This window comes from Kogia breviceps, chromosome 10, assembly GCF_026419965.1.
Source record: "Kogia breviceps isolate mKogBre1 chromosome 10, mKogBre1 haplotype 1, whole genome shotgun sequence".
NCBI classification, from domain to species: Eukaryota; Metazoa; Chordata; class Mammalia; order Artiodactyla; family Physeteridae; genus Kogia; species Kogia breviceps.
Window position 1 is genome coordinate 72,390,044 of NC_081319.1, and position 18,618 is coordinate 72,408,661.

General features: G+C 35.5%; 1 protein-coding gene across 3 annotated transcripts in view; it reads right to left on the reverse strand.

The window, feature by feature from the left end:
* Positions 1-18,618, reverse strand: part of BTBD9 (BTB domain containing 9) — a 419,768-nt gene that overhangs the window by 378,930 nt on the left and 22,220 nt on the right. For 2 of the 3 annotated variants that reach the window (XM_059077216.2, XM_067006126.1), the window contains 2 exons: positions 4,768-4,979; positions 802-1,165 (listed from right to left, as the gene is read on the reverse strand). In XM_059077216.2, the coding sequence (XP_058933199.1) occupies positions 802-1,165; positions 4,768-4,952 (549 nt within the window). In that variant the 5' untranslated portion in view covers positions 4,953-4,979. The remainder of the gene's footprint in view (positions 1-801; positions 1,166-4,767; positions 4,980-18,618) is intronic. The other variant, XM_067006127.1, reaches the window with a different exon arrangement.

Sequence of the window (18,618 nt, forward strand, 5' to 3'; positions counted from 1 at the left end):
CATACAGGTTCTTCAGCAGAGTTTGCATTTATGAGCCGGTAAGATGCATCTAGCATTTAAAATTCAAACCTTTTGTACCATAGTACTACTGCACCACCGCACTTTTGGTTCTCAGATTTCTAAACTGACTGCCAGCAACACTGTGTGACCCTACAAGATCCTTGCCTTTGAAAATTAACTAGGATAATAAAAATCACAGTTACACTCAAATCAAGACTTGTAGCTTTTCAAAGAAGTTTTCTCATTCGAAAAGTCAGGTCCTAGGAGGAACACAGAAAGGGAAAGGAAAGACAATCACCAGGGTTGAGAAGAAGATTTGGGAAAAATAGTTTTATTCTAGCTATTATATGGTATAAAACATTGTACAATAGTGAATTCTGGGCCAGAAAACAAAAAACGACAATGACTTAAAGACATCCAATGAAACATCAGATCTTCTTTATGAATTTTCCCCCCCAATACGGAATTATCAGCAACACTCTGTCAGAGAAATACAAAACCAAAAAACAGTATGCAACATCACAAAGGAGCCTATTTGACGCCATCACGTTGAAAACAACCACCAGCAGCACAGTCTCTTTTGCACATAGAACTTATCTGAAGAACCTTAAAAGAAAACAGCAGCAATCTGCCTCTCTCTTATATGATCTAGAGTCTCAGTAGCCAGAGGCAGGTGGCTAGACAAGCTCTTCCACACTAATGTTTTTTATTTTTTTATTCTTAGTCCACTGCCATATTTCTAACTTACTGATATAAATAAAACAGTGCATGCCTGTAAATTACTTGTAGACAATGACACACCTTAGAAAGGGAGAGGAAGCCTTCGCTTGAGAGCACCTCCTGAGCATTTCTGTCCATAAACATGCAGCACATGGAAGTTAACTTGGGAAGGGAGTAGAGACTGGCAACATCAAAAGTCATACAGACATTCTGAATGTTAAGTATGGTGCAGAGGTACTCAGAGGTAGAATCCTCCAGCTCTGGAAATCCGTATTTATGAGCCAGGCTCAAAAAGTCCAGCAGTACCTCCTCTTTCTCATCTGTCAGCGTCGCCCGCCCAGTGTAGATGTATTTAAGTAGCATTGTGAATGCTTCTGCAGTGGTGTCTTGGAGAGGGATTTCAGCTTCAGGCTGAGATTCTCGCATTCCACCATAGAGTAATGCTCTGCACATCAGAGAAGAAATGCATGAGAAAAACTTCAAATAGGATTTGCTACAAAATTATGAAATAAAGGTTATCAACATTATAAAAAACATACATGTGTTTAATGACACAAAGATTCAGGTGAAGAAATGCATAGTAATAACTTAAAATAATTCTCTAAAGAAAGACATAATTTTAAAACTATTTTGAATTAATTCTATAAATTGAACTAACGAATAATCCTGAGAGCTCAAGATACATAATGGACAATCATTAATTAGAAAGATGAAAGTGCTCTTTTGAGAGGAACAGTGAAATCAATATAAACCTGTTAAAGGTCAAGAAAGTAGTTTAAAAAGTAAAGTTCCAGAGGAAAAGATAATCAGATGAAAACAATTAAACACAATCAGGCGCCACTCTCCCTGTCAGGCTGGCAGAAATTAAAAACCTGTTAATACTCAGCACTGCAAAAACAATGGAAAAACAGGTTTTCTCATGCACTGCTTTGAGGGTATAAATGGGTATCCCTTTTTGGAAAGGAATTTAAGTAACATCTATTCAAATCTAAAATGTGCATACCCTGCAACTCAGTAATCTCACTTTTAGGATAAAGTTAAATGTATAAGATAATACAGCAAGATAAAGATAAATGTATAAGAAGATATACTGAAACAATGTAAAAATCTTAAATGTCCATCAAGAGGCACATGGTTGAAAAAACTATGATATACACATTCTGTGCAGCCATTAGAAAGATCAAGGGAGATCAAAATATACTGTCTTGTAAAGATGTTCAGGATATAGTTGGTAAGTCAGGTTGCAGATCCCTATGTGTTGCATGGAAAAGAGTGTATAACACACACTTACATTTATATGCACACAGGTATATATAGATATATCTATTTATATTGAGGGGAAATACATATTAAACTGTTAACAGTGGTTGTCTCTAGGGAATAGGATTAGATGGCTGGAAGGGAAGGGTCTTCATTTGTCAGTTTATAAATTAAAAATGAAATTCATGATGGGATTATGGATAATTTGACTTTTCTATTTTGTCTTCCAGTATTTTTCACATTAAAAAAAATCCCCACATTACTGTTTACCTGCTCATCTAAATAGTGAAAACTAGACAATCCAGTCAGGTAGTAAATTTACACTTCTACCTCTATTACTCTAGGAGAAATAATATGAACCAATTAAACTTTCCAATCCATCAGGAAAAAATGGGTGGCCACAGGAGGACTAGGGAGGAGTGCAGAAAAGGAAGAGTAATGAGTGAGAAAGAAAATGTGTAAAAGTGAGAGCAAGAAAATAAGAGGACAAAAAGAGACTCCCGTGCTCCTAAGATTCTCAGAGCAGGACTAGCATTTCAAAGTTTCCCTCCATGCTTGCCTAGAACTCCTCCGACCCTCCCCCGGAAAAGCAAGACAGGACATTCTTGCTTGCCTCACAGAAATAGTTGCAACTACCCAGCAAAAGATTCATGAATATTCTGAGCATACTTCCTCACTGGGTTATAGTCTGCCTAAAAACACCTGTGAAGGTTTCCATGAATCCAGAGAGCATCCAATCACAACCTTAAAATTGCTAGATTAAAGGATACCTTCCTGAGGAGATCTTGCCAAGACCTACTCCCACTCCAGTGTGATCCATGGTACTTACCTGGACTCTCGATGCTTTAAAAGTGGTTTTGATGAGGACCCCTAAGAAGCCTAAATATGAACTCCCAACTTGTGGAAGGTTCCCTCCGGTACAGTTAGCTTGTCCTTATCTGGGAATTGATAGGCTCTATGACCACACTCATAAGGTCTCTCCTGACAGTTAACTTTCCTTTGCACATGAACAATGTCAGCAATGAGAATCAGTCTAAGATAACATTGGTAATGACTGACTTCAGCCTGGTGAGCCATCAGATATTATAAAGGTTCAATACCCACAAAGAGACAGCAAGAACAAGATCAATAAATGAAGGGAGCATATTCCACTCATTCAATACGATCTTCAAATTTCTAAAAGTACTTGAGTTTCTTTTTTTTTTTTTTTTTTTTTTTTTTTGCGGTATGCGGGCCTCTCACTGTTGTGGCCTCTCCCGTTGCGGAGCACAGGCTCCGGACGCACAGGCCCAGCGGCCATGGCTCACGGGCTTAGTTGCTCCGCGGCATGTGGGATCTTCCCGGACCAGGGCACGAACCCGTGTCTCCTGCATCGGCAGGCGGATTCTCAACCACTGCGCCACCAGGGAAGCCCCTTGAGTTTCTTTTAAGAATATACTGATCACCTAAAAGATACCCACCTACAGTTGTCTCAAATTATTTTTGAAAGAGGGAAGATATATATATATATATATATATATATATATACTTATATATATATAAGTAACAAATACTAAACATAAGGCTGAAAAGTTCTAAATTAATAAAGAGTGGACTTTTTACAAGACACTTTAATATAACGAATGGAAGAATGAAAAGGGAAAGAAGCACAAAAGTGTAGAGAGGACAGAGGCTGGTAACAAATAATGACAAGACCAAGTCCAGCTGCCTTGCCTTGATAGGAGCATGTTAGCTAGAACTCTTAATAGACTCCTCTCTTTTCTAAGCTCCTGGCTGTATTTACAGTGGCATTTTATATTTACAAGATGAAACGTTCTAAAAATGTTTATAAAGCACTGTAAGAGTTATAGCTAAACACTAAATATTTCCAAGAAACACACTTTACTATAATATGTGTGACTCTAGGTTGGTTTTGCTGTCTTGGTTAATTCTGATTGTAAAAATCAGAATGCAGTTTTCACTAGAAGATAAATGAAATTTTATTCATGACTTCAGCATCTCAATTTCTCGATATCAAGTTTCACAGGCAAATCCATGATTTTTTGGATATGGACTGATTTTTTGGATGCATTATCAGTCAGTAATTCAGTGATGATTCCCTTTTAACTAAGATTAGGTAAAATGTAGAGTAGTTAGACCTCAGTTTAACATTTATAACCCTGGAAATTAGGGGTCTAAGTAACAAACAATAGCTACGTATATGTACAAGTATGATTTTAACATTAATTAAACACATATTTTGTTTAGTTTTGGCTCTAATATAACTATGAAACTTAGTCTCAGTAAATATTTAAGTTTCCTTTGCTTTGGGGTTGTCAAACTGCATGTCTTAGAGATCTGTTGGGTTACCTACAGGTCCTGGACCTCAGCAGTCTGAAACTAAGATGTATACGTGTTCACTGGCGAGTCCAGAGGTCAGCCTACACGTACAACAAGAGGCCCATCTGCCAATAAATCAGCTTAAGTTCCATTAGCCATCAACTGTGAGGAGAGGGTGAAGGCAACAAAGACTCAGCCTGAGAAATATTGTTGAGACCCTGAAAAATGGTTGATCGGGTACAGTCTAGCCTAAGAAGCCTCCTAATCCTATGATTCTAAGATGACTCCTGAAAGGAAAAGGTGATTTTCAAAACATAACAAAAAGTTGACAAAGATTAAATTCTTATAGATGTTGAACTGAATGACTGCTAGAATTTACTGTTGTTTTGTTACATATTTTTCACAGAGTGGAAAATACCAGTGTTTTCTACAAGTGACTTCAATCTTCAAAAAGTAATATACACTTACCGAAAATATTGGCACCTTGCTGCTAAAATTACCCTGTGGGCAGGAAAACGTTTCTTTTCCACAACAAATGTGACGTCGCCATATTCTTCTCCAATCAACAAGGCACCAATATGTTCAGACAAAATGTGCACATGATCAATTTCTCCCACTGCAGTAAAGGGGCGAAGAGGGTGGCTGTTACTCATCTTGTAGAACAGATGATAGTCGTTGATCTATTATATAAAGAAGGGATGAGTTAGAGAGGAGAGGGGAGTACACTTCGAAAATCACATACCATAAACACAGATAAGTAAAAATGTATATTCTAAATAAATCACAAAAGAGAGCAATTTCATCATCATTGATATCTATATTAACCCATCTATTCTGGGAAGCAATTCAGCCTACTTCCATTAACTCCACTATTCTCACTGCCTTATCACACTAAAAGTCAGGATCTTCAAACACTAACAGCACTTGGAGCCATCACAATCTAGAAAACTGTGTTAAACTACAAGTCCCTTATTTTTCAGTATCTCAGGAAAAGGAAAATCAACAACCAGAAGAGCTCCTCTTTTAGCACAGACATATTTACTAAGGTGGGTATAACTAACTAGACCCAGTGGAAAACTTGTTCAGGCATAGATCTAGGCCTAAATCACAAACAGAATAAACCAAATCGTAAGATTTCAAATGATTACAGAGGTTTTGGTCTGAAACCCTCTTAAATATTTTATAAAAAATTATAATCTTCTTAAGTCACAGAAAAATAACTTGACATTTATTAATAGAAGCTTATAGTAAGTATCCTAACCTCCCTCAAAAAAAAGAATAACTCCAATATTTTTCTGAAGACTGTAACTTCCAGTCCAAACTTGCACCCCTGATAATCAGGTAGCCTGTGTTTATCAGAAAACATCATTATATTTAATCTCACTTCCTTGCTTTTGTATGCAATGCCTTTCTACAAATGTAACTGCAAATCAAAGGGCTAAAACTTGATTAACAGCTTTACATATTAGAAAGGGGAGTTATTTTCTTCAAAAGCTAAAAATGTATATATTCTTAAATCTCTACTATATTTGCAGGTAGTACTTTTCCAGGTGTAAGTAACCCAGCAAGTGGATGAGAGCCCTCACTAGCATGCAGGTGCCTGAAGTGAAGATGTGGCTGATAACTCAGAGGTGAGCCAGCTACCCCTCTGTTGCACCAGAAACTAGAAGAAACGAGCCAGGTATGCTCTCTCCACTAGACCTCCACATTTTCTATCTTTTTTTTTTTTTTTGAATTTTAGAATTTTATTTATTTTCTTATACACCAGGCTCTTATTAGTTATCCATTTTATACATATTAGTGTATATATGTCAATCCCAATCTCCCAAGACCTCCACACCTTCTTGAACTCTCCACTTGTAGCAGGATTAAAGATTAAGCCACTCCTAATCTTTAAACTTCCACATCCAGGTCCATTATCAACAAGGTATGTGAGAAATTGTCTTCATCCCCCGAGACTGCAGTGGAATATCCTCTCAGTCCAGTTTCCCAGTTACTTGTTACTCCATGCCCACCACCAACTGAGGAAGCAACAGCAAGGAATGTGATATAGAGGAACATGGAGGATGAGTTAGGCAAGGGGACACCCACCCCAGGTAAGTAAACAAGCTCCTGGCTCCCTATACTAGGAACATCAGAGGGCTAGCAGCATACTCCCCTCATTCTCAAGGCAAATCCCTCTCCTTCAACTGCAACCTGCATTCAAAAGCCCTAAAAACTGAATCATCTCCAGCCACTTGTGTGTGAAAGACCAAATTCAGCTTAAGAGGATCCATTTAGGAGTGTCAGCAGATCATGTGAAATTCAATCATCTAACATGTGACACAACAGTCTAACACAGAAGTCGGCAAACTTTCTGCAACGGGTCAGATAGTAAATATTTTAGGTTTCGCAGTCTGTACAGCCTCTGTCACAACCATTCAACTCTGTCATTGGGAGCCTAAAAGCAGCCAGAGACAATAAGTAAATTAATGAGCATGGCTTTGTTCCAATAAAACTATTTACAGAAAAGGACCGGATTTAACCCTCAGGCTATAGTTTGCCATCCCTGCTCTAACAAATGATCAAGGACTGACTGTACTCTACACAAAGGATAAGACTGCTTTTGCTTTTTGTTTTGGTTTCTGGCTGGGTTATCCAAACGATGTTCAAAAGAGCATGGTCATTTCCTATATCAGCCATGAAATTCTGAAAGCTACTGGTACCTGATTTCAAAATCCCATTTTCCTTCAACATGAACTCTCATTATCACTATCCAATAGTTCAATGATAGTGCATGACTCTAAACAAAATAGAACCTTTCCCTAGCTGAAAGGACGCCACGCCACGCATACACCCACTGAATATGTTCTCTGGTATCATATTATCTTAAAATTTTATCTAGGTCATGAGTGAGACTCAAATGATTAATAACTCTTGATGGACAATGATAGATTTTTGGTTAACTAGCTCAAAAGTAAATTTATAATTCTTCAACTGATACATAATAAACTTTAATACTATGTATATAAAAATCTAAAGTTTTTCAGATCTGAACTTCTTAATACATACAATTTCATTTTGCTAAATTTACATTTTAATTATTCTTTTCCAACTGGAGACATAAAGCAAATATTTCCGTGTATAGAAAACAGACACTTAATATGGAATAAACACAATCTGTATTGGCATATAGAAATAATTTTAATTAGACCAGTGATTCTCAATGAGCTTGGCACACATTGAAATCACATGGGGGGCTTAAAAAAGGAAAAAAGATGCTTGAGCCCCACCCACCAGAAATTCTGATTTAATTGGTTTGGAATGTGGAATCCCTATTCTGAAGCCATTCTTATGAGCAGCCTACAAAATAGCCACTGATCTAGACTCTGCTGTTCTAGGTTCACATCCCTTCTCAGGTGCATAAATATACAAAATATCTGCTAAGAAAATTTATTTAGGATATGATTCCATTTTTAATCTTACTGCAAAGAGGCAAATGATGCTAACAAAGTTATCAATGCTATAGCTTGTATGCAGAAAATATTTTCGCCCAATGCCCTAGCTTATCTATGAAGTGATGGTTTGCATCCAGCCACTTGCATTTTAAAAAAGCATGTTTTAGAAACTACACATCAATAAAATTAATAATTACTTTAATTAATAATTAATAACTTTAATAATAATCAAAGTTAACATTTTAAACCATCAAGTTTAATTTGATAAATAAAATTGAGAAAAAAATTAAAGCTCATGGAGTAAAACTGTTTACTGACATGTTTCTTATGCTTTCATACTTATTATTCTGCTACTAACAACATACGTGGTCTTTGACAAATGTTCTAACTTCCATGAGATTATTTCCATACCTGTAATGACAAAATTATAGTACATTACATTTTTTAAAGGTATGTCTTAAAACTCTGCCACTGACTTTTAATACGACTGTTTTGTCTTGTCATATGAAATGGACTCTCATAACTCAGCAAATGTCTGGATTCATGACTATAATTTATTACACAAAAGCAACAAAGGAAGATCAGCAAAGGTTTTGAAAAAGCACATGGGGCAAAGTCTGGGAGAAACCAGACACAAGCTTTCAAGACTCCTCTCCCAATGGAGTTACATCGAATGTGCTAAATTCCCCCAGGAAGCTGTGAAAGCACATTGCCAACCGGGAAGCTTTTTAGAGACTCAATACCCAGGGTATTTAATGAGGGCTGTTCATATAGATAGGATTGAAGACATGGAGCCTAAAAACCTATTCAGTACACTTATGTAATCTTAGATTTAGATAGGAGAAAGGGATTCTAAGAAAATAACCTACCCCACCTGCCTAAATGTATTCCTAACCCCTGACCTCCTAATATGCCAGATCCAAACAGTTTCATGGACAGGTTTCTTCAAAACTTCAAGGATCAGATAATTAGAATGTTATTTAAACTATTCCTGTGCACATGAGAAGTTTTTTGCTTCTTCCTATGAAGCCAATATAAGCCTGACACAAAGATGTGACCACATTCACACACTCAAAAATCAGTATACATGAAAAATAAAGTCTGTGTATAATATTGGAAAACAGAATTAAGCAGAAGCATTCATGACAAAGTTGGTCAATTCCAAGAAAGAAATTTGAATATTAGGAAAAATAACTACCAAAAAAAATAACTACAAATTAAAAGGTTAAAGGAGAAAAAAATCATATAATTAGCTCAATAAAAGCTAAAATTCCTTGTATTTTAAAAGTTTTAATTGAATAGGAATAAAAGAATACTTCTTAAAATTTATACACAGCCTAACTACAACAGATATAAGCATCTAGTTAATAATAAAACAGTAGAAACATGCCTAGAAAGTTCAGAAATAAGATAAGGATGTCTATTCATCACTATTAACATTTTTCAGGAACAAAAGACAATACAATTAAGAAAACCAAGTTAAAGATAAATGGCTTAGGAAACAAACAGGCAAAATAATCACTACTGGGCTTCCCTGGTGGCGCAGTGGTCGAGAATCCGCCTGCCTACTCAGGGGACACGGGTTCGTGCACCGGTCTGGGAAAATCCCACATGCCACAGAGCGGCTGGGCCCGTGAGCCATGTCCACTGAGCCTGTGCGTCCGGACCCTGTGCTCCGCAATGGGAGAGGCCACACAGTGAGAGACCAGCGTACCACAAAAAAAAAAAAAAAAAAAAAAAATCACTATTTGCTGATAATCTCATTGCCCACATGAAAAATCCATGAGAATCAACTGAAAAAATATGAGAAAATAAGGAAGGTTCACTAAGGTGACCACATAAAATTATTACAGTTGACCCCTGAAGATGGGTTTGAACTGCAGAATCCACTTATACTCGGATTTTTTCAATAGTAAATACTACAGTATTACACGATCCACAACTGTGGATCCTCACATGCGGAGGAAATGCAGATACAGAGGAACCTCAGACACGGAAGGCCGACTATTACATTCAAATTTTCAACTGTGCGGAAGGTAGGCCCCCCAACCACTGAGTTGTTCAAGGGTCAACTGTATATGAAAATATATAGTATCCTTTCGTGCCCAAAACAACCAGCTAGAAAATATGAGGGAAATGACCTGCAATCTATAACTGCAAAACATAAGCAATACCTAGGAATAAACTCAGAGAACATGTAAAGGAAGTTATAAAACTCTTCTGAGGGACTTAAGAAAAACAAATGAAGAGACATACACTGTTTGGAGATGTTGTAAAGAGACCAATCATCTCTAAATCACCATGTGAAAAAAGCATATTTGGTATTTTATTGTACTTTATATTGTGAACAAAAATAATGCTTTAGGGGCTTCCATGGTGGTCCAGTGGCTAAGGCTCTGCACTCCCAATGCAGGGGGACCAGGGTCGATCCCTGGTCAGGGAACTGGATCCCACATGCCACAACTAAAAGTTCCCATGCCACAACTAAATATCCCACAAGTGGCAACAAAGATCCCACATGCCACAACTAAGACCCGGTGCAGCCAAATAAATAAAGAAATAAATATTAAAAAAACAAAAACAAGAAACAGTGCTTTAGCAACAGAAAGCAAAATTCAAAAAAACATTCTTGGTAGTGATACACAGTTAAAAACAGTAATTTGACAAATGGGCACACATATTAGAACACTGAGAAGGAAAAATGAGAATTTTATATTTACCAAGAAGTTTGTAAAGCTGAGAGACACAGTTCTAATTAACACAGGAATTAAAAGTAATCCTGATGAGAATCACAACAGAGTTTTTAAAGTAAATTGGGGTAAAGTAGTTCATCTGAAAGAATAAATATGTGATTTCATATATATTCTAAAAAAAGAAGGACAATGAGAAGAGGCCAGTTTACTGCTGAGAAAGCAAATCATAAATTAGAACACTTAAAACAATGCCATATTAGAGAGATATATCACTGAAACATATTTCTCCACAAATAAACACAAGTATACACAAGAATTCAGTATAGTATATATATAAATGTAGCATATCAATTCAGTGGGAGAAAATATGAATTTTTTCAATAAAAAATGTTGGCTGGTCGTTCTGAAAAAAGCTGGATATTCATACAAGATCACAAAAATAAATACACAAGAATGTCAACTTCAGCACTTTCTGTAACAGTAAAAAATCGAAAAAACTTAAAGGTCCACTTAATGGGAATTGGATAAACAAATAATGGTAAGCCTCTACAATGGAATATTATACAATGATTTTAAAAGAATAAAGTTTAATACTTTATTGACATTGAAAAAATTTTAAATATATGTATTTACATGAAAAAAGGCAAGCTGCAAAACAATATTATAATAAAATCTTATTTCATTAAATACATAGAAAGCAAACACCAAATTGTTAACAAGGGTTAACCCAATGGATTAGGGCTGTGGGAAAAATTTTACATAGTGTACTACATATTCCTGTAATGTTTAAAATTTTTATAACAAGAATGTTTTATTGTAATAAAACTATACACAACGATTTCAATAACTTTGGCCAGTAAAATTACAAATTAAATTAGTTTTTGTATGAGACAGAAAGTGTTTTAATTTGCCACATCCAGTAGTACCTGATTTAGTGACTAAGACAGAATGGTAAGCAGAAGGACTATATATTACGTCCACAGTTAAGAATTAATTAACAACTTGAAGTCAAGGACAAAAAGTTCATTACACTAAGACAGGCAAAAAGTAATGAGTATCAGATACCTGGGTAGCATGGCCTACTAGAACAGTCTATCTGATACATCCCAACCAAAGATCTTCACCTTACGAGATTTTCAGTATGACTTTTTCTAAATTTACAGGAGATTTTCTCAGATGCAAACAAAGTGCTCTGAGATTTTGCTCCTGTTGACAGATCCAGAGTCTAAACTTGCTGACATTCACAGGATAGGGCATGGGTAATCTATTTATTCAAGCTGCTCCTTCAAGGAAAGAGAAGGGTAGGAAGGCAGGGGGAGCTTACTCTGAGAGAGGAAAATGGTACCGTTCATGATACCATATACAATTATTAGTTGAGGGTTCTGAGACTTCCTATGAATTTATTTACCAGGGATGGTGGTACAGAAACTACACCTTTTTGTGTGGTTGGTTAACTCTCCTGGATTCAAATGCATCAGAAAAAAAAAAAAAAAAAAAAAAGAGAGAGACTAAAGCGTTAGTACTAAAATTCTCAGGGTTATTGACTATTTACTATGCTATAAGAAACCCACACCCATTTGTTCTAACCAAAATAGTAAACAATGTCCATCAATAAAGTGAAAATGCCGTATGTAGTTCACAATGTTGTAATGCTATAATTGCCTCTTATTCAAAAAACCAAGCTGGCCTAAATATCAATTTCTTTACTTAAAGCTCACTTCCAGCCAGAACTGTTTACAAACTTTTCTTTAACAAGAGCTTACTATATTTTTTAGAATTAAAGTTTACTCTCCAGAGCTTAATCAGGAAATAGACAAAAGGCAAAGTTCCATCAGGTGGAGATGTGAAAGAGTCCTTGAATGCTGTATAAATCTCCCCTGGGAAACCCTCTCCACCCCCCCTCATATTTCCTGACTGAAAGAACTTTATGGGAAAAAAGACCTTCTGCTCTTTAATTGCAAAATATAAATGATCTTTCTCTTGAGGAAAGAGATGGCATTTATAAGCATATGGTTTAGCAATTTCTTTCTGCTCTTAGTACCCATGTGGTGTGTAATTTGAAGTAGTAATCCTTAAACTTTAAATTAATATCGCTTGGGGAAATAAATGATGTCCTGTCTGCATCTTAAACACTCACAAAAAATCACATTCCACTTTCTCATTGGAAGGATGCCTCACTTCTTTTGATATATACTCTACCCCTGTCATCCAAAAGTCTGAATAAACAGGTGTAGACTGACCATACTAGCAGGTGTAACCTTGATTCTGATATTTTGCAAATCCAATTCTAAACCTTGCAGAAGAGTAGTATCACCAGGCAGTAAAGTGCTACAGTAAGAAGAGTTCATGGGCATTCTCTGGTCTTGGGATTCCTGAAACCCCTTTTCTCTGGGAAAGATTAAATTATTTCTAACATCCAGTCCAGCTCCAAATTCTTGTCATTCTATGATTTTATATGTTTGTAAAGAAATGTTTATAGATACACTCAACTTGGAACACTAAGGAACTGTACCATAAAAATATTTGATGAGATTACTTTATGGAGAGTGTATGTAACTCCATTTACCAATTACCACATTGATTCTCCACTTCTTGGCCAAAGGACAAACCAGTTTCTGAATCTATATATAATTCATTCAATAAGATATTTATTGAGCTCTCTCTACAATACAGGCCCAGTGCTAGGCGAAAGAAACAAAAAGATTAGTAAAAGATAAAGTTGCTCACTGTCCACTGAGGAAGGTAGGGCTAGATGACAAATAATGTCAACTCTAGAACTAGCAGGCCATGATTTTATGATTTGTAGAAAGTCAAATACAGTAATCTTCCATAAGTACCATACCAAAACTACAAAAAATTATCTGTCATACTCTTGCATCAGAATAAGAGTTAATATTCAAATAATTAGCAAATTGCTCTCTAAAATGGGGTACCCACATCCTAGGGAGAGTTGAATATAAACCATAGGAATTTGGGAAGAAAATCTTAACACTTATATAGATATATATTTTTAACCTAGAAAAATGAGAAAAAAGGCAGTGTCCTCCTTTGTTCAAGGGAAATATCAGGTTTACCTGGGCCTGCTTACTTGAATTTACCAAAGGTTATATAGTTTAAATTATTGCTCACAAAATGACAAGTGAATTTAAAAAGTTTCCTGCAAGGAAACCACTGATTGAAGATAATGTAACATTGCCAACACAAGCAGACAACAAGAAAATGGCCATTATGACAACTCTACCCCTAGTAATCTGATTTTACAAGGTGACCCCACCCCCAATAAGTCCTAGAGATCTAATACACTGTATAGTGACTATAGACAACAGTACTGTATTATAATCAAACTTGCTAAGAGACTAGAACTTGATTATTCCAACTACTAAAAAGAAATAATTATGTAACATGATAGAGGTCCTAATTATTGTACAACGGCAATGACATTATAACATACAAATGTAGCAAACTAACATGCTGTACACCTTGAATTTACAGTTATATGTCAAATATATTTCAATAAAAAACTGACCCCCAAATTTGAAATTATCAAGGTCATTTGAAACATACACTATTATTAACAATGAACCTCCATATTAAAGGCATTAAAATGACTTAAGACTATAGAACAGAGCTACAGTAATCAAAGCAGTACAGTACTGGCACAAAAATAGAAATATAGATCAATGAAACAGGATAGAAAGCCAAGAAATAAACCTACGCACCTATGGTCAATTAATCTACAACACAGGAAGCAAAACTATACAACAAAGAAAAGACAGTCCCTTCAATAAGTGGTTCTGAGAAAATTGGACAGCTACCTGTAAAAGAATGAAATTAGAACATTCTCTAACACCATACACAAAAATAAACTCAAAATGGATCAAAGACCTACCTAAATGTAAGGCCAGACACTATAAAACTCTTAGAGGAAAACATAGGCAGAACACTCTTAGACATAAATCGTACCAATATCTTTTTTGATCCACCTCCTAGAGTAATGAAAATAAAAACAAAAATAAACAAATGGGACCTAATGAAACTTAAAAGCTTTTGCACAGCAAAGGAAACCATAAAAAAATAAAACAACCTACAGAATAGAAGAAAAATTTCACAATTTGTATGGAAACACAAAAGACCCCAAATAGCCAAAGCAATCTTGAGAACGAAAAATGGAGCTGGAGGAATCAGGCTCCCTGACTTCAGACTATACTACAAGGCTACAGTAATCAAGACAGTATGGTACTGGCACAAAAACAGAAATATAGATCAATGGAACAGGATAGAAAGCCCAGAGATAAACCCACACACATATGGTCACCTTATCTTTGATAAAGGAGGGAAGGATATACAGTGGAGAAAAGACAGCCTCTTCAATAAGTGGCACTGGGAAAACTGGACAGGTACAGGTAAAAGTATAAAATTAGAACACTCCCTAACAACATACACAAAAATAAACTCAAAATGGGTTAAAGACCTAAATGTAAGGCCAGACACTATCAAACTCTTAGAGGAAAACATAGGCAGAACACTCTATGACATAAATCACAGCAAGATCCTTTTTGACCCATCTCCTGGAGAAATGGAAGTAAAAACAAAAATAAAAAATGGGACCTAATGAAACTTAAAAGCTTTTGCACAGCAAAGGATACCATAAACAAGACCAAAAGACAACCCTCAGAATGGGAGAAAATAGTTGCAAATGAAGCAACCGACAAAGGATTAATCTCCAAAATTTATAAGCAACTCATGCAGCTCAATAACAAAAAAAAGAAACAACCCAATCCAAAAATGAGCAGAAGACCTAAATACATTTTTCCAAAGAAGATATACAGATTGCCAACAAACACATGAAAGAATGTTCAACATCATTAATCATTAGAGAAATGCAAATCAAAACTACAATCAGAATGGCCATCATCAAAAGTCTACAAACAATAAATGCCGGAGAGGATGCGGAGAAAAGGGAACCCTCCCACACTGTTGGTGGGAATGTAAATTGGTACAACCACTATGGAGAGCAGTATGGAGGTTCCTTAAAAAAATAAAAATAGAACTACTATATTATCCAGCAATCCCACTCCTGGGCATATATCTGGAGAAAACCATACTTCAAAAAGATACATGCACTCCAATGTTCACTGCAGCACTATTTACAATAACCAAGACATGGAAGAAACTTAAATGTTCATCAACAGAGAAATGGATAAAGAAGATGTGGTACATACATATTGTACAATGGAATACTCAGTCTTAAAAAAGAACGAAATAATGCCATTTGCAGCAACATGGATGGACCTAGAGATTATCATACTAAGTGAAGTAAGACAGTGAAAGACAAATATATGATATCACTCATATGTGGAATCTAATTTTTTAAATGATACAAATGAGCTTATTTACAAAACAGAAACAGACTCACAGATTTTGAAAACAAACTTACAGTTATCAAAGGGGAAACAGGTGGGGGTGGGGATAAATTAGGAGCTTGGGATTAACATACACACACTACTATATATAAAATAGATAACGAACAAGGACCTACTGTATAGCACAGGGAACTCTACTCAATATTCCGTAATAACCTATATGGGTAAAGAATCTGAAAGAGAATGAATATATGTATATGTATAATTAAAGCACTTTGCGGTACACCTGAAACTAACACAACATTGTAAATCAACTATATTCCCATAAATTTTTTTTTTTAAGGCAGAAGCTTAAAACGAAGTAACAATCTAGTAGCAAATTAACCATTTTGCAATAGGGACACAGAAAGTACTTCTCACCTAATAATAATGGTTACTATTATTGAGGACTTAATTATAAGCTAGGCAGAGTCCTAAGCATTTTACACACACCACCTTACCTAGAATTCAAACAAGTGGATTAAGTAGGTACTTTTTTTATCCTATTTAACAAATAGGAAATTGAGGGACAGACAAGATTAGGCAACTGTTCCAAGGACACAGACAATAAACAGCAGATTTAAACCAATGTTTGTCAAGGTCCTGAACTTATAAGAGCTACGCTGTAGTGATATGGAAGAAGTCAGAAATGAGTCTCACGCTGACTCCTAGACCTGCCAACTAACTCCTCACACCAGCAGTTCTCAAACTTTTTTTTAAACACCCTATTCAGACCTGGTAAATATGCCATGGGTGATAAAAAATGAGGTGTCACTTTTCAGTCCAACTTTTGGAGATTACATATACATCTGCTTTACTAATATGGGGAGAATAATTCACATTTTAACTACAATGTAGTTAAAACTCTAGTTACTGAAAAATTACAGACCAAGAATATTATTAATACAAACATGCACCAATATACACTATTGGGTTAGCTGAACAAACTGTAACAAACTAAACTGATAATGATAAGGCTAAACAACAATTTATAATAAAAAAAAGAACAGAAACAACTGAAAAACACAACCAACTCAACATAACAGTGATATGTATCTTTCCAAAAACATAAAATAATTCTAACTTACGCATGTTCATATGTGGAATAGGAGTTTTGCAATGCTGCATCAGACTGCTTAGTAGCCAGACTTCTTAGTAGAACATTAAATCAGAATCCTTTATAAACTCTAGTATTACGCAAACATGGATTTATGAATGCCACATCTTACATTTTCTTAATGCTTCACTTGTATGGTTATTAGCAAGTTGCCAAGGGATATATATAAATGAAAGACTAGGAGATCACCTGACATTTGCCATTTTTCTTTGATCAAGGCCTACCAGTGACCTTGGGCCATCTTTTGAGAAGTGTTTTCCTAGACTAGGCAATGCTCCTGGCTTAGTTTGGCAATGACATCTAATTCTGGGGTGGCTGGGAGAAGCTATTCTATTATTCAATCACAAAATATCTGAGAATCCCAAGGCAAAAACAGCCCAATATATAATTTGTAGTATTATTATTTTTATTTTCTATTCATTACTTCTTCAGTTTCTCTGGATCCAATCTCTAATTAAAACAATCTTTCCCAAACACCGGCAAACAAACAAAAGCGTTCAAATCAGGTATGCTAGAACAAAATAAGTATCAAATGACCCGAGAGTTTCATTCTATTATATTTTAAAGTTTCCCCAAATATTGAAGCTTGCTTCTTCTTTCTTCCTTACAGAGTACCTTCTTAAGCTTATGCTTCAGAAAGGGATAAGGTACAGAAACCTATCACCAGATTTTATTAATCCATTTCCCAAAGACCTATGTTATCCAGCCACAACCTTCCCTCAGTCTCTCAGCTCTTGTTTGTGCCACTGTGTAACTCCATATAAGTCAACCCTCTATATGATGGGATACCTTTTGTAAATGACAAGTCACAGACCGCAACTCTAAGAATGGCTATCACTTATAGATCTTAGAGTTTATATAACTATCCTTTTTTGGGTTATCAGCCTTACTGGTCCCAAGTCTATTGAAAATTATATGAACTGTACACTGGGAACAGAAAAATATATGCCCCAAGAGCCAAAAAACAATGAAAAAGTCATGATGAGTACAGAGGCTATTAGTTGTAATAATATTTGAAAATACAGGACAGCCATTTCTTTTTAATTTCTTCAGTGGCAACTTATGGGTCTGTAATATTCTTGCCCAGATTTAAATTATATGATATTTTCCTAATTAATAAAGGTTATTATAGTGTGAACTCCCATTAAAGCAGTGGAATCATCAATTGCAACAATTTAATTTCTTTGTAGCAAAGCTACTGTGAACATTTGCATTATTGTCTGCATAAAGGAAATTGGCTTTTCACTTATAGATGTTATAAAAATGTTCTACTGTGCATACTTTGACGCAGTTTGTTAAACACTGCTATCTTGGCTATTTTCTGTGAAATTTTAAAAAAGATCAGTTCTGAGAAATTAGTCCACCTAAAATCCTGATTTATAAATTTATTTGTTGCCATTCTAGCATATAATCTAAAGGAAATGTTTACAAATTATACTAGTCTTCCTTTTGTTCTTTTTTTCCCCCTATATAATCCTTCCCTTGGTTTTATGAGCACTGTCTTTATTCCTCCAACATACCATTCTCTACTGCAATGAAAAGACAGAATAAAACTCAGAGATAATTATCCTCACATAGTCTAGCACTTACAGTTCAAACTGAGAGCCACTGACCCAAATTTATGGCCAAGGCCAAATCTACAGCCAAATCCAAATCTATAGTGTATATGT